At 35.8% G+C, this 16,383-nt stretch overlaps 2 protein-coding genes across 2 annotated transcripts in view; both read right to left on the reverse strand.

Annotated features, from left to right (window-relative positions):
• The window catches only part of LOC111055214, a 128,632-nt gene that overhangs the window by 6,193 nt on the left and 106,056 nt on the right, over positions 1–16,383 (reverse strand). Inside the window, exons 20-22 of the mRNA XM_039437457.1 lie at positions 14,800–14,956; positions 7,077–7,278; positions 1,386–1,437 (exon numbers count right to left, since the gene is read on the reverse strand). Of these exons, the coding sequence (XP_039293391.1) occupies positions 1,386–1,437; positions 7,077–7,278; positions 14,800–14,956 (411 nt within the window). The remainder of the gene's footprint in view (positions 1–1,385; positions 1,438–7,076; positions 7,279–14,799; positions 14,957–16,383) is intronic.
• LOC111051513 lies at positions 8,330–12,914 on the reverse strand. The gene is made up of 2 exons (XM_022338044.2): positions 12,143–12,914; positions 8,330–11,731 (listed from the first exon to the last, which is right to left on the reverse strand). The coding sequence occupies exons 1-2, from the start codon at positions 12,262–12,264 to the stop codon at positions 11,311–11,313; spliced, it is 543 nt and encodes a 180-aa protein (XP_022193736.2). The 5' UTR covers positions 12,265–12,914; the 3' UTR covers positions 8,330–11,310.

Consider the following 16,383-nt stretch of genomic DNA (forward strand, 5'->3'; position numbering starts at 1 on the left):
GTTAGGCAAACCAACTCCCGTGTCTTTTACAAGGTCCAGGAGTTTCTTCCCTATACCAACACCCCATTCCTCACCTGGTTGCTTACAGCCAAACGAAGAGCCTTTCTTCTAGCTCCAAGACTTTCGCAATCCAGTATGATATGCTTAGCAGTCTCTTCAGACTATGTTGCACCAATAGCTACAGAGTATAGACTGTCTATTGGTTGTAAATGATAACGTCGATATGAATGAATGGGGGCAGACACTTTATTGCACAAGGATCAGAAATTCGCTAAATCTACTTGCCAAAGGGTATCACAGTTGTATTGTTTACCCTTGGCCGATCCTTGAGTTATGTTTTACCCAAACCTTTTTTACTTTCCTTGCCCTACCTTAGGTAAGGGAAGTATTGCTTTCCGAAAAAAATTAAGGTACCCCAATTTACAAATTTATATACGTTTCAAGGTCCCCTGAGTAAAAAAGTAGTTTTTGGGTATTAGTCTGTATGGGTGTGTGTGTGTGTGTGTGTGTATGTGTGTGTGTGTGTATGTGCGTCAGTGTACACGATATCTCATCTCCCAAGTGACGGAATGACTTGAAATTTGGAACTTAAGGTCCTTACACTGTAAGGATCCGACACGAACAATTTCGATCAAATGCAATTCAAGATGGCGGCTTGAATGAGGACTATGAACTGCCAAAAGTCTCATATCTATAAAAATTTCAGGAGCTCCACCCTATCTATGCAAAGTTTGATTTTAGATTCCCAATTATCAGGCTTCAGATACAATTTAAACAAGAAATTTCAAGTGGAAAAGATTGAGCATGGAAATCTCTACAAATAACGTCCAGTAACATGTTCACCTAAAATTGAAAATACGCTTGAAATTCGAAAAAATGTGATTATTCAATTGCAAACTGTTGGCAACTGTTGATTCTATTGAATCATTCACTAAGAAGAGATAGCGGACCTTGTGTGTTTCCAGCGTTATTGTCACCAGCTGGCTCAGATCTTCGAATATTGACTTGGGATGCGCGGGCACACTAGCGTCAGGTGATCAATTTTCATAACGGCAAGGAAAGTTGTGTGAGTGCGCCATACCAGATTTTTCAAAAAAGACTTATTTGATTGGTGTATTCAATCACTATTGAAATTTGACAGACTTCTGTGCAAGCGGTCCTATGATTGATAATATAATAATATCGAGTGACCTGGCTGGCTCAGGTCTGATGTCACAGTTTTCAGGTCGCAAAAGATCAATTTCAGGGCCTGTGATATGACCTATCGACTGCTTTTCAGGCATCCGGGACCGACGCTTTAATGTGTCCATCTGAAACATGCTAGGTAACATTGATAATCATGATAGGCACTCGAACATTTACTTATTATATTGCATTATACTCACCTGCTCAATACATTCTGAGATAACTTCGTCTCATATTGACTAATAGGTGTATCTGAAAAATAATGGAATGCATTATTCACCTGTGTAAGTGAGTATGGAAACAAATTAAAACTGTTCCATTTACACTTCTATAAGCTGACGGAAAATCTGTCAAAAACTTGAATTGAGAGGAATCTTTCTTTGAAATACTTGAAATTCAAATGTTTGTATCAAATTCGTGTCCAGTTTTGTTATTGGAAAATTAGCAGGATGAAATAGCAATTACAGAAGAAACTATGTGACACATTCTATTTTGAGTGTGATGATCAACACAATATTATTCTGAATATTTCTCTCACACTTCCAACTGCTATCTTGATCGCACTTAATTTTCCACAAAAAATGAATAACAAAGTAAGTTGTACTGACAATCCATTGATCTAGGCCATAAATCTGGTCCTGAACATAACTAACACAACTAAAAAAAATTATCAAATTCGGTGCACACAAAAAAAGTTATTGAATGTCAAAATTTGAGGCTCGATTTATATTTATATAGAAAACTTGTATGTCAAAAGGGAGAATATTCGTCTTATAACTTATCCTGAAAGTTACAGTATTATATCTACAACATTCTCCAACTTATTGAAGGGTTCCCATACATATGACTCACTCTGTATATTAAGCGAGCAATTTCTGTATATATTTTTATATTTATCTGGTTATTTATGTCCAACGGACCTCGAAAACGGCTCTTACGATTTTAACGAAATTTGGAACATAGCAAGTTTATGATATAAAAATTCGATTGCACTAGGTCTCATTCCTGGGAAAACTCGCTGAAGGACATTAAATGGATAATTCATCCTTGGAAAAACAGCTGAGACTTTCGTTGTCTGTGGATAATGGAAGTGAATGAGCGAGTGCATCTGTGGAAAATCAAAATATCTCATCCCCGTAATCCATAAGCTGGCGTATAGCCAGCTGTAAAATATAAACACGACCTCAAATATAAAGAAACCTTAAGGGTTTGAAAGATAAAACTATCCATGATTGATCAAAGAGAATAATTATATTTAAAATAAAAACATATTTTTGCGATGTTTCCAAATTCATCAAAAAAGTTAATTTTTATTTTAATCCTTCAACCATAAAACTTTTTAAGCAGATGCACTCAGCTACTGGGGGACTCTTAATCAATCATCTCATCTTATGAGACAGAAATTTTAATCAACTTGATCAAAATATCTGATTTGTTGACATAACATGGAATATCATTCTAAATTGAAGTAAATCAGAATTTTCAAAGTTAATCATTATTTTACATTTTTAAGTGATTAGTGAGTGTTATTTTGTTATTCAATTTGGTATGTAAACAATCTAAATTGGAACTTTTCCGTTTTGAAATGTTCGGACTGGAAATTGGACCTGAATTCAAGTGTATGGAACATAACCTACTTTTAGGACTATTTTTAGTGTATAAATCAAAATTCGGGGAAACACATTTTTGGGCTGTGCCTGTTAGTCCTTCCCCAACCATTTTAGAAAACTGTGTTCTGTTTATAAATAAAATATTGGGGCACCGAGCTTCGCTCGTTATTTTTATCCTATCATATTAAGCGAGCAATTTCTGTATATTTGTATATATCTGGTTATTTATGTTTAACGGATCTAACGATTTTCACGAAATTTGGAACATAGTAGGTTTATGATATAAACGTTCGATTGCACTAGGTCTCATCCTTGGGAAAACTCGCTGAATGACATTAAAAGGATAATTCATCCTTGGCTGAAACAGCTGTGGATAGTAAAAAAGTGAGTGAGCGAGTGAGTATGTGAAAAATCAAAATATCGCATCCCCGAAATTCATAAGATGACATATAGCTAGCTGTGAAATATAAACACGATCATTTTAGAAAACTGTGTTCTGCTTATCAATAAATAAAACTAACGATTCAATTCAATTCAATTTCTTTATTCCAATATAAAACACTGTACAAAATAAAATAGAATATTCATGGATTAATTATTTCCTCGCATGGACTTCTAATCCGCGTGCGCGGGGAAAGAGTACCTAATCTATACAGGTAACACTAGTGTAAAAACTACAATCAATAACTTATATTAATTCAAGTTTAGCCTATAAAAAAATATGTTAAATCCTGTATGAATGTATAAATACAAGTATCAACGACGATTCACACAGCACAAGCAAGAGCGAAGCTCGGTGCCCCAATATTTTATTGATAAACAGAACACAATTCTCTAAAATGATCGTGTTTATATTTTACAGCTGGTTATACGTCAGCTTATAAATCTCGGGGATGCAATATTTTGATTTTCCACAGAGTCACTCGCTCACTTTTTACTATCCACAGACGAGACGAAAGTCTCAGCTGTTTCAGCCAAGGATGAATTATCCTTTTAATGTCGTTCAGCGAGTTTTCCCTAGGATGAGACAAGAGGAATCGAATTTTTATATCATAAACCTACTATGTTCCAAATTTCGTAAAAATCGTTAGAGCTGTTTTGGAGATCCGTTGAACATAAATAACCAGATATAAATATACAGAAATTGTTCGCTTCTATATAATAAGAGAGAGTGGGGTTGTGTTTGTTCGTGTGTTCGTTTGTTTGCATCAAAACATGTCAACTTGTGGATTGCATACCGGAAAAACGGGAATGATTTAGATCTCTAAATTTTGCACATAGATTCTAAAAATATGAATCTCGTGCACCTGGAAGCCCAAATTTTTATTTTCCTTCTAGATTTTTCAGAATTAATGTTTAAATTCGATTTCATTAAAAAATCACCAAATCATATGGTCGAAATTAAAAAAGGAACATCAGTTTCGATATTGCTTTCTACCTGGAAAACATAGTTTTGAAACTTCGTTTTCCTGATGCAATGTTTAGGCCTACACGTGGCATGGATTATTAATTTTTCAGCTAGAACAATTTTTGAGACATAGTGCTAAATAAACGTCTACAGTTTTATCAATGCTGTATCGGCAATATGAAAACGCATGCAGTTAATATGCCTTTGGATGGAGGTGTTGTTATTTACATAAAGAGATTGTATTATTCCATTTTTATTTAATTAAAATTTCAAAATTATTCGAGTCCTGATAGAATGACTGACTCACTGTACAGTCAGTTGAAAATTTTAATATTGGAATGAGGGGTATTTTGGCAAGCTGGGCAAAAAAAATAAGGTCATATGCACCTTTTCGTTATATCTTCAAATGAAAAATGAGTTTTGTGGGTTGTCAAAACTCCCTCTGAAAGGGAAACTATTCAACTTATTCTATCTTTTAGTAAAATAACAATGATCATCCATCCATGTAGGCCTATCATCTTCTATACTATAATAAAGGAAAGAGCTGGACTATAAATGTAGCCTATACAGGTGTAAAGTATAGGGAAATTATGTTTGACGCATTATCACGTCAGAACTACTAGACTGATTAACTCGAAATTTTGCATATAGATTCTTGCTTAACCGAAGGTGGTTATAGACCAATTTTAAATTCTTTAAGATTTGATTACATCAAGTTTTCGGTTTGCAAACGTTTTCAATTAGTTGTCATGCTTCCAGTTTGTATGGAAGCAGCAGAGGATTTCTCTTAAAAGGGAAATTAGAAGATAGGTATGATTGGGGATCCTTTTCGAATGATAAAAACAGGTTTTTCACACCCAATTTCTGCGCCATTTTGAATCAACTTATTTTTTTGGGTCGATGTCAAACGAGGCAAAAGACAGAAGAGTCCTGCGACAGTCGAGACCAGCGACGGTGGAGACCGGCGACATTCGAGGCCAGCGACGGTAGAGGACTCCTGAAAAAGTGGCCTCAAATGTCGCCTGCGTTAGGCGACAGTTGAGGCCACTCTAACTTTTGTACAGCCCCGACAGTCGAGACCTGCGACGGCAGAGGACTCCTGAAAAGTGGCCTCAAATGTTGCCTGCGTTAGGCGACAGTTGAGGCCACTCTAATTTTTGTACAGCCCTAAACCTAGCGCCGCAGTGCAGGATGGTTTCTCACAGCTTGGCGTTGTTGTCATTTGAGATGGGTGTCTGGCTTGGAAGTGTTTCAGCCGCATTGCACGATGACTGTTGACGGTTGCGGAAGATCAACAGCTGAGTTTTTTCATTATTTTTCGTGATAGAGAAATTCTGATTGCAGATTCGTTCTCAGTGACCCCAAGTTTAGCCTGAAGGCTCAGAATATCAACAATTTTTTTAAATAATTAAAAATCATCATGAAAAGTCATTAATATGGTAGTACTCCACGTTTCTGGAAACCTTTTACTGGTGACTGGAGTTATTATTGATTATAGGTAGCACAAAAATCAAAATAATCATGAGAAAGAAAACTGCTGATGAACGCAAATAAGACCGTCACTCCATTGTTCTATTGTCTCGGCTGCTTGGCTGAGCCTGGCTGGAGGGATCAAATAACCGACTGGATTGATCTTTCGTCTGTCCGCTAGGCGGAACTACGCCGACCATTGCTGGGTGGAAGATGTTACTGCGGCCGCTCGCATTCCCACCAACGCTGCTATTATTTGCTGTCTCAGCGCCTAGTCCGATTCAGCCAAGCAACCAGCCTGCACTGCGGAGCTAGGTCGACAGTCGAGACCTGCGAAGGCAGAGGACTCCTGAAAAAGAGGACTCCTCCAATTGAGTTTCGTCAGCAAAGGTGGTCAAGTCATATACATTCCAGTACTTGGATAATGGTCCCTAAACATATTTTCAAGTAATGGGAATCCATTACTACTGCATTATGCCTCATTCATTGACAAATATAAATATCTATCTATCTTCTATCCATCTATAAGACGAGATGGTGTCTGTCTTTCTGTCTCTTTGTATGTGAGCTCATCACGCTTGAAATACTTGACTGATTAAGCTGTAATTCTTCACAAAGATGATCGTTCTGAAAATCCTTCAAGGATAAGTACTACTACTTCAAGGATAAGTTCACTATCTACTTTCAAAGTTCATATGCTTTTTTATGAAGGAAGTTCCCATTATTTAGTTTTCAACAAATTAGAAGTTATAATCATTATAGAATGTATTTTGTCTGGAATCGCAGTAGGATGTGTCCTCAACTGTCGCCTGCTGCAAGCGAGTCTCTAATTTTTGTACAGTCAAGACCATCGACATTCGAGGCCAGCGACGGTAGAGGACTCCTGAAAAAGAGGCCTCAAATGTCGCCTGCGTTAGGCGACAGTTGAGGCCACTCTAATTTTTGTACAGCCCCGACAGTCGAGACCTACGACGGGAGAGGACTCCTGAAAAAGTGGCCTCAAATGTCGCCTGCGTTAGGCGACAGTTGAGGCCAATCTAATTTTCGTACACTCCCGACAGTCGAGGCCTACGACCGTAGAGGACTGTAAAACAGTCTGTTTACTGTAAAACAGTCCTCTACGGTCGTAGGCCTCGAATGTCGTCGGTCTCGACTGTCGCGCCCCCATTTTTCTAATTGAAAGGTGGTCATACTGATTTAGGCTACTTGAAATGCAGCATACAAATTCTTGATCAACCGAGGATTCTTATAGGCCTATTTTGAATTCTTCTAGATTTCATTACGTCAAGTTTTAAGAAAGACCCTTGCGAAGCACGGGTTACCTGCTAGTAATATAATAGGATAAATAACGAGCGAAGCTCGGTGCCCAGGTATTTATACATATCCATGTATTTTTGTCTCACCAGATTTGTATATTGCTGATGAATTCTCTTCAATGAATGTATCAATAGTAACCTTAATTACAGTTCTTTTCGCATTATTTTTTCCATCCTGTTGTTCAAAAGTATCAACTCTAGAACTTCCAGAGTAGGAGACAGCGTTGATCCCATTGGCATCAGCTTCCAATGTGGTGGTCACTCTAGTCAGGACGCGGGCTTTAGCGAACTATAAATCACACATTAATAATTTTTTCTTTGAGATCAGTTTCATACAGGAATTTCATGTATTTCATACTAGCATTATGTAAAGTCTTATGTCTCTTAGGGCCGTTTGCACAGTGTAAGTTTAAGCTAAAGCTTGAACCAAATCTGGATTTTTTTTGGTCCAAACTAAAATTCCGTTTGCGCAGTATCAGTTTAAACTCTGGGAAAGTTTAAACCTCCAAAACAAAAGGTTTAAACCAAATAATTTGGATTAACTAGACATCTGTAAGATTTTATGGGGAAACAGCTAATAGTAAATTATTTTTCGACGGTTGTTTTTAATGCTTCTGTAGACGATAATAATGATTTAGGTTATAGTAAATCATTATTCATAGAATTGACAGGAATTGATAGAAGTTTCTAATGCGATTGATATTGGTGACTGCGAAGAAATTTTTGAACTGAGAAAAATTGGGCAATAAACGAATCATTTAAATTTCTGGGATGATAGAGATTTTTTAACGGTTTTGCTTGAGTAAAGCAAGTGTCAATTCAGTATTTGATTGAATAAACCACTTGATAGAAAATAAGACAATTTTTATCAGTGGTCTTTGATTAGAGAACATGTTTTTAATAACACATAACTGAGATATGTTGCTTTCGAGAGATTTCTAATAAACGAGGAAGACCGTATTAGATTTAAGTAGATTTTCATAACAAAATAAGGTTTTTATCTTACATTCTAGATTATATTTTTCTGGTGCCAACTAAATATAAGTTTGTTTCTAATAGTAATATAGCATTTCATAATTTTCTGAAGAATTTCTTGATCGCTTTTCACTTTTATTACCGTACAGCTTACAGCTCTGTGGATTTTGAACCAGGAAATAGTAGCTACATAACCTCAATTTACTGATGGTTTGTAAACAATAGCAAATTTCCTGAAAAAATTTTCCTTCCTGATATTATAAACGATGCCACTCTATTACCAACTCAACGCTAAACTAGTTTAACTTAAACTGGATTAGTAAATGCAATGAGAAACCCGATTCAAGTTTAAACTTTCAGATTAATTTAAACTCGATTAACTTAATCGAGTTTAGCAATCTATACTGTGCAAACGGCCCTTACAGTCACATAATAATACTATCTACTATGTCTCTCATGCTCAGTTTAACCAACCTCATTCAAGACATTTGAAAATGGTCAAATAGTAGTTTAACCAATACCGGTTATGTTTGACCATGATCAAACCAATGATCAAACTTGAGGTTCTTCAAACGGGTGATCAAAATATTGGAACAAAGTCGAATACTGTAAGATTTTACAGTTTCAAGATTTTACTCGATTTTAGGCTTCATTTCATTGTTTCATCGATCACGATGACAGAAGACACAGGAAAAGTTCAAAAGTTTTCATCAATAAAATAGTTAATTTTTTTGTAAGGTCCACGTTATAATGGCAGTATTTGATTAGCATTGGTGTTGCTTTCCTTTTCTCTTATTCACAAAGCAGTTAGCGCTATCCTTCTCCAGCTCCGTAACGTTGCCAGATCGTTTCACAAGTTTCAAGAATGAAGAAATATAGCTAATCAACAAAATTTCTAATCTAAATTGAGGCGGTATACGGAAAAAGGGTACATAGAGCAAAATTGTATTTTGAGAAAATCGCATTCAAGTTTTTAGTTTGGATAAATCAATGTATTTCATAATTGAATTGAACATTCTGTTAGTACCAAATCGAAATTCAATATATTGATTAAGAATGATGAATGATTATATTTTTGATTTATTATAAATAAATATGTTTGAAAAATTGGTTGTATGTACCCTTTTTCCAAAGACAAATTTATTCTGTACAAATTTGGGCTTGATAAACTAGAAAACACATGTTATTCAATGCTAAATGCTATATTTCTCTTAAATTGAAAAGTTATAAACATATAAAAAAGTTTTCGATCATTATATTGAAATAGGGGTAGGGCAAATCTTGTGGTAGAATGTCAGGAACAGGACCATTCAAGAATTTGAATGGTTTGAAATTAACAGTATGGTAGTTCTCAGGGCACAGTGAGGAACCATTTTGTTTTATCTTTATAATAAAATAGTTCATGATAGTAAACTCATTTGACTTTGATGAAGGTTTGGACATAAACATAGGAAGCAATAGTCTCACTGACCACCAAATCCCTCCCTGACACAGCTGTTTATAAACAGTTGTACCAACATCAGTTTTCAAGATTTTTGTTTGAGATTGTCAGGTTATATACAGAACAAGATGGCCAATCTAATAAACCAGTCTCCGGAAAAAGGGCATATAGTTTTATGTGCCCTTTTCCCGTATACCGCCTCAATTATGAAAATGTATTATTATTTAATAGTCTAATTGAAAAATATTTTTCTTGAAAAATAAAATATAATTTTCCTACAACTGCGCGTAAAGAAAGAATTGAGTTGGTCAGTTCCAAAACTCACCAACTCCATCTTTGGAAATTTTTCAGGAGAGCTGAAAAACTGTTACAGCTGATTGAAAATATTGACATTGTTGAAAAAACAGTGATTTCATCTGAACTCTCAGGATACAATTGCATCAAATTCTTTAATGAGATCCAACAACTTTCGACAAGAAAAAATAATTAAATATAGACTTGGTGAGTTTTGGAACAGGATAGGGTTTTTAGATGGTTTTGTTGCAGGAATGAATGGATCAAGACAGTTTTGTTGCAGTTTACAATAATCAAGTTTTAATACACCTTCAATGTAAGTCATATAGGCATAGAATAAAAACTATCGTTTCATAATACATTTTCAAAATAAGAACAAAATTCAAGAAAAATTGATTTTTATAGGTATAGGATAGAAATTAGGTATTACATTTCAATAGTCTACAGTCATTATCTTTCGAAATTAAAGTGAAATATGAAAGGGATTTTTATGAGTATCATCAAAAAAGTTATTTTTTATATAACGAAGTCCCCTTCTAGTGTCAAAATTTCATCTTCCATTGGTTCCTCTTCATCTTCTTCCTGCTTACGTCTTCTCATTCTCTCATTGAAGATTTCTGAATAAAATTTGAGGCACTCAAGCTTCGACCATTCTTCCCCATAGTGCTTTCTGAGAAGCTTCTTTACATCATTGGGTTGACAGCAGCATCATTTTCTTTTACTTGAGCAACGATTCTATTGACTCTGCAGCCTCTTTTAGAAATTCCTTGTGGCTTCCCCAAATCAGTCAGGTAGGTTCCTTTCAATGACACCAAACACCCTGTATGGCGGGATGTAGGAATGTCCTGGGACTGGAAAATGCATAACAATCTTTCCAATATGTGGCGGTGCTTCAACAGTCAGCCAGTTTAGAACAGCAGTGATCACTATCGTGTTTTTATTCTGACCTCCAGCTCCGTCAGCAAAGAGTCTTATTGTGTCCACTTGCTCTGGAAAGGTGGTATTTGATAGGCGATGTACAATGCATGTGGCTATTTCACTTGAACCCTTTTTAGCTTCAAGTTCACTCCAGTCATAAATGAATGTATTTTCTCGAGTTTGACAAGCTTTTGATATGGCTAAGCACATTGTAAAATTATGAGCATAGAACTGTCTCAAAAAATAGGCAGATTGATCAGTTAGCTTTGGAAAGATTAAATTTTTTTGACAATCAAATGAGTATGTTAGCTCATTCTCCTTCTCCTCTTTCAATAGAGCAAAAAACGTTTCTGCTCGTTTTCTTGTGGATGGCTAATTCGGTTTTCAGTGTAGATCTCTCCACTTCACTAATTGAAGTGAATTTATTCTTTCTTCGAATTCTAGACACTTTGAGCACTGATCTGTAGCAGGTGAACCAAACCCCACATCATAATTCTCAACAAAAACTCTCCTAAAATATTCATATTCAACTTTCAGTCCTTCATCATCATTCACTTTTTCATTGTAAGCATTGCAACGATGTTGAATACTCAAGTGACTGGGAAGATATTGACGATTAGACTTTCCTTGACAGTAATGGGACTCCACTGTATGAAGGGATTCAATGAATTTTTCACTTCAGTGAGTTTCAGCTCAGAATGAACGATGATCTCCCCCCCTTAGCTCCTGAGGTGACTCCCCAGTCATAAGTTTTTTTCTGCATAGTCTTTGAACACGAAATTTGGAGATTTTAAGGACATCCAGAAAACATTTCTGACAGACTTTCACTAAATCTCTACCTTGTTCAACGCGAAATGTTGGAATATAATAATCAATAGCCATACCTCGTGCTGCAGAGTCTTCATGTTGAAGTCGATGGCGTTTTGGTGCTTCACCCTTGGCATACCTGATTATGAAGTGATCTTGCTCAATCTTATTTGTTGTTTTGTAGAAATTTTGATGGAATCTTCTAATGTCCTGCATATTGATTTTGGAACACTTGAAGTCACTCTTGTTGCCTTCTCTTATTCCATGGCCACAGTTTGGAAGAGTTGGGAATCCATGTGCTGCATGTCTGGGATCAGAATAAAAATTTGGTATAAGTCATCTTGTTATTACTGTAGACATACTTTTGTATGACAGAAAGTTCAATTTATATTCATGTCAAAAGAAATCTTTTCAAAGTTGATTACTCAAACAGGAGCAGAGAAAAAAAAGTAAGATATACACCAAGACTGTGTTCAAATACAAGTCTACTCTTAACTTGATTTGTTAGATAACAAGCTAATTTGCTAAAATAGAATTCAAACATAAATTTTGTAATATTATTGAAAATATGAACAATAATCAGATGATGGAAACTTACAATAATAAAAGAAATATAAGGTATGATCAGCTACCTTTGTATTGATTTTTGAGGTTATGCTGCTTTTAGTATTGATAAGTTCCTAATAAATAATTATTATTCTATTAAGCAGTAACTTACCTTTTTTCCTTATCTTTAGTTTCCTGCCAGTTCTTCACATTCCGTTTTCTTTTTCGTGTAGTGCCCTCAACAATTCGTAATACGTTTTCACCTTGTTGAACAATCACTTCGGGAGCTACCATTTCAATCGTTTTGGCGGAATGGAGTGAACAACAATGAACAATAACCTAGTATGTGCAGCCAAGATACATTGCCTACAGTTTAGCCAACATCATACTATTGAATAAAACTTTTATTAGGTGGTAATAATGTTTTAGAATCAAATTACAGCAAAATTGTATCAGTAAGCTAGTTTTGTTGCAGTATAGTTTACAGCTGACTAATCAATCAGAGGAGTTAGCGACTTTAGAAGTAGGAATGGAATAAGTGAGTTTTGGAGCAGTAAGATAGTTGGAATTGGAGAGTTTTGTTGCAGTCATCATTTTTCAACACAGCTTTTAAAGGGGAATTGAAGAGTTTTGGAACAAACCGATAGTATCATTGGATGTGGTATAGAATTGTCTATCAGATGATGTCAAAAAAAAAAATTGAAAATTTTGGAGTTAGTGAGTTTTGGAACTGACCAACTCAATTCACATACTCAATTCTCCTCGTAAAACAGCCTCTTTCTGAGGAGAATCTACGTTTTCGCTCACCAATCATCTGCACATGCAGTACATTTTCTTTACGCTTGCAAATCATTCGCGCATGCGCAGAAGAGTTTCTTTACGCTCGCTAATCAGCTGATGATAAGCAGCTCGCCAAAAGACAAATCACTCTCGGTCAGATCTTAACCTAAAAAGTCGGTAATTGTACCGATTCTACAGCCATGATGGATATCAGTGTAGACGGATTATTATAAACTCCGCCAGATATAAGTGATTTAACAGGTTTGTGCAGTTGTAGAAAAAAGTTTGTATGTAATTCGTGCGTAATGCTTCTTTATTGCTCTTGCAAAATTTATTGCTCTTGCATAACTGTTTTGCGCGAGCGATAAAGTCGCGCATCCAAACATTATAATCATTTATTATCACAGCCACTTCCAATGAATGCCATGCCCTAGAAAGAATGCAAAAATGATTAAGTAGTACCATCAAGCTGAAAATAAAAACTGAAACAGTGATTGAGTAGTGCCATGAAGCTCAAAATGAAAACTGGAGGGAACAGTGATCAAGTAGTACCATCGAGCTCAAAATAAGAACTGGAACAGTGATTGAGTAGTGCCATGAAGCTCAAGATGAAAACTGGAGGGAACAGTGATCAAGTAGTACCATCGAGCTCAAAATAAGAACTGGAACAGTGATTGAGAAGTGCCATGAAGTTCAAAATGAAAACTGGAGGGAACAGTGATCAAGTAGTACCATCGAGCTCAAAATAAGAACTGGAACAGTGATTGAGAAGTGCCATGAAGCTCAAAATGAAAACTGGAGGGAACAGTGATCAAGTAGTACCATCGAGCTCAAAATAAGAACTGGAACAGTGATTGAGTAGTGCCATGAAGCTCAAAATGAAAACTGGAGGGAACAGTGATCAAGTAGTACCATCGAGCTCAAAATAAGAACGGGAACAGTGATTGAGAAGTGCCATGAAGCTCAAAATGAAAACTGGAGGGAACAGTGATCAAGTAGTACCATCGAGCTCAAAATAAGAACTGGAACAGTGATCGAGTAGTGCCATGAAGCTCAAAATGAAAACTGGAGGGAACAGTGATCAAGTAGTACCATCGAGCTCAAAATAAGAACGGAACAGTGATTGAGAAGTGCCATGAAGTTCAAAATGAAAACTGGAGGGAACAGTGTTCAAGTAGTGCCATCGAGCTCAAAATAAGAACTGGAACAGTGATTGAGAAGTGCCATGAAGCTCAAAATGAAAACTGGAGGGAACAGTGATCAAGTAGTACCATCGAGCTCAAAATAAGAACTGGAACAGTGATTGAGTAGTGCCATGAAGCTCAAAATGAAAACTGGAGGGAACAGTGATCAAGTAGTACCATCGAGCTCAAAATAAGAACTGGAACAGTGATTAAGTAGTGCCATCGAGCTGAAAATAAGAACTGGAACAGTGATCAGTATAAGAAGCTAAAAATAAGGAGTGGAGTGGACAGTAAAGTGGAAATAGATATCTCGATGAGTACGGTAGTGCTGTGTGCACCAGCCCGAATATCCAGTTCAAACGAAATAGTTCAAGTTAATAATAGTGCATAGCAATGCACTTAGAATTCATGTATTACAGCAATAAATCCTGCTGACAGCTGACTGATTTTGATTAATTATTCTATAGTGAGAATCATCCCAATCTGTCAGTATTCATCGAATGAGAAGCGTTAGCATTATCCATGAGGAAAGTGAATTTTACTAGAGTTTTTTCCAGCACTACTTGCCAGTCTTGTATATAATTATGTTTTGGGCATCTTCATTAGAGCCATTACAGATATAGCTGTAAGCATCTTATCAAGACCGAAATCATTCATTATCTATTTGTAGAATAATATATTACATTTTATGTAAGCCGTTTTGGGTGTAGACCGTGGCTTAATTTTGTATATACATTGTATTGTAAATATTTTTGGTAAATGAATAGATAAATATAAATATTCTATTGTATTTGATGACTGATTGATTAATTTTTTTTCATTCTTGAATTGTTGTAATTGTTGAATTATGGATTGATCCTCTCACCTTATATTTAGCGGCACAAAAATGTACTTCTTGCTCAACTTTGAATAGCTTCGATAGTGCCTCTCCATTCAATTCATAATTGTAGTCATCAATGCGCTCTATCACTTTTGGAATGAACCTCAATCGGTCTTTTGGACTCCATATATCTTGAATGCAACTGTTCAAACCAAAAAAAAATACAAAAATCAGAACATCTCCACATACCATGAGGTTTTTTGATGGAACAGGGACGTTGAAGATAATAAAATTTCTATCTTGAGTTATGAAATAATTTGCTTTGAAAATTATTTAATTTATGGGGAAATATACTAAATAAGTGAATAATTTATTTTATTCAATTTATTGATACATAATTCTTACAAGAAAGCACTGTTCGGGAGATTTTAATGTCAGTAAAAATATCAGTTTGTCTGGAGAATAGGAGTATAGATCCCTCCCTCCATCTTCCCAGTTGATTGTTCCGAGTCAATGCTTTATCAGATACATATTCTCATTGTTGAAAAAGAAAATCATCATATAAATAGTATGAATTATGTCAGGATATCACTAAGGAGCGGTTTCCAAACTTGGGATTTAGCTAAGTTCTAGACTTTAAATAGCTGGAGTCAGAAAAGTGACTTTCTGACTTTCTGAGGCGTAGTTGCAGTTTTTATGATAATCTTCATTTTCTCATCTATATAAAATAACTAGCCGTCAGGCTCGCTTCGCTCGCCATATCCACCTAGCCAGGGGGCTCCGCCCCCTGGACCCCCGACTGGATCGTCCAAAATTGAGATCAGCGGGCTCGCTTTGCTCGCCTGCTTTTTTCATTTAAGAATGCTTCATTCCATCAGAAAGTCAAAGTCAAAGCTGAGCTTCTGTAGTAAATTTGAACATTTTCTGTTCGTTTGTTTTCGATAAAGCTTAGAAAACGCAAAAAATGTAGATTTTGGGCGTATCTTTGGCGTTATTTCAAATTCCGTCTAACACAACATTATTACACCCTAGATTAGCTTCTGTACTGAATTTGAACAATTTCTGTTCAGGTGTTCTCGATAAATCTGAGAAAAAGTAAAAAAAAACGCTAATTTTGGGCGTGTCTTTGGCGTTATTGCGAATTCCTTCAAACACAACATTATTACACCCTAGCTGAGCTTCTGTACTAAATTTGAACATTTTCTGTTCATTTTTTATCGATAAAGCTGAGAAAACGCTGGAAAATCGCAGATTTTGGGCGTATCTTTGGAAATTTTTCCAAATCCGTTCTTAGTGCGCCTCTAAAGGGCCAACTGAACATACCTACCAAATTTGAACGTTTTTGGTCCGGTAGATTCTTAGTTCCGTTAGTGAGTGAGTGAGTGAGTGAGTCAGTCAGTCAGTCAGTGAGTGAGTTCCATTTCGCTTTTATATATATATATATAAATTGGAAACGTTTTTCCTTGACGAAATAATGGAACATTCCTAAATAATTCAAAGAAGCTGAAACTACACTATTTTCTCTGTATTTTATTTTGTTCAATTTTCTAGTTTTTCGAAATTTAATTTAAAAATCGTTAGCCGTTTTACTGCGACTACGCCCCGTTTTGGAAAGTCAACTTTCAAATT

The sequence above is a fragment of the Nilaparvata lugens genome, chromosome 11, assembly GCF_014356525.2.
Source record: "Nilaparvata lugens isolate BPH chromosome 11, ASM1435652v1, whole genome shotgun sequence".
NCBI classification, from domain to species: Eukaryota; Metazoa; Arthropoda; class Insecta; order Hemiptera; family Delphacidae; genus Nilaparvata; species Nilaparvata lugens.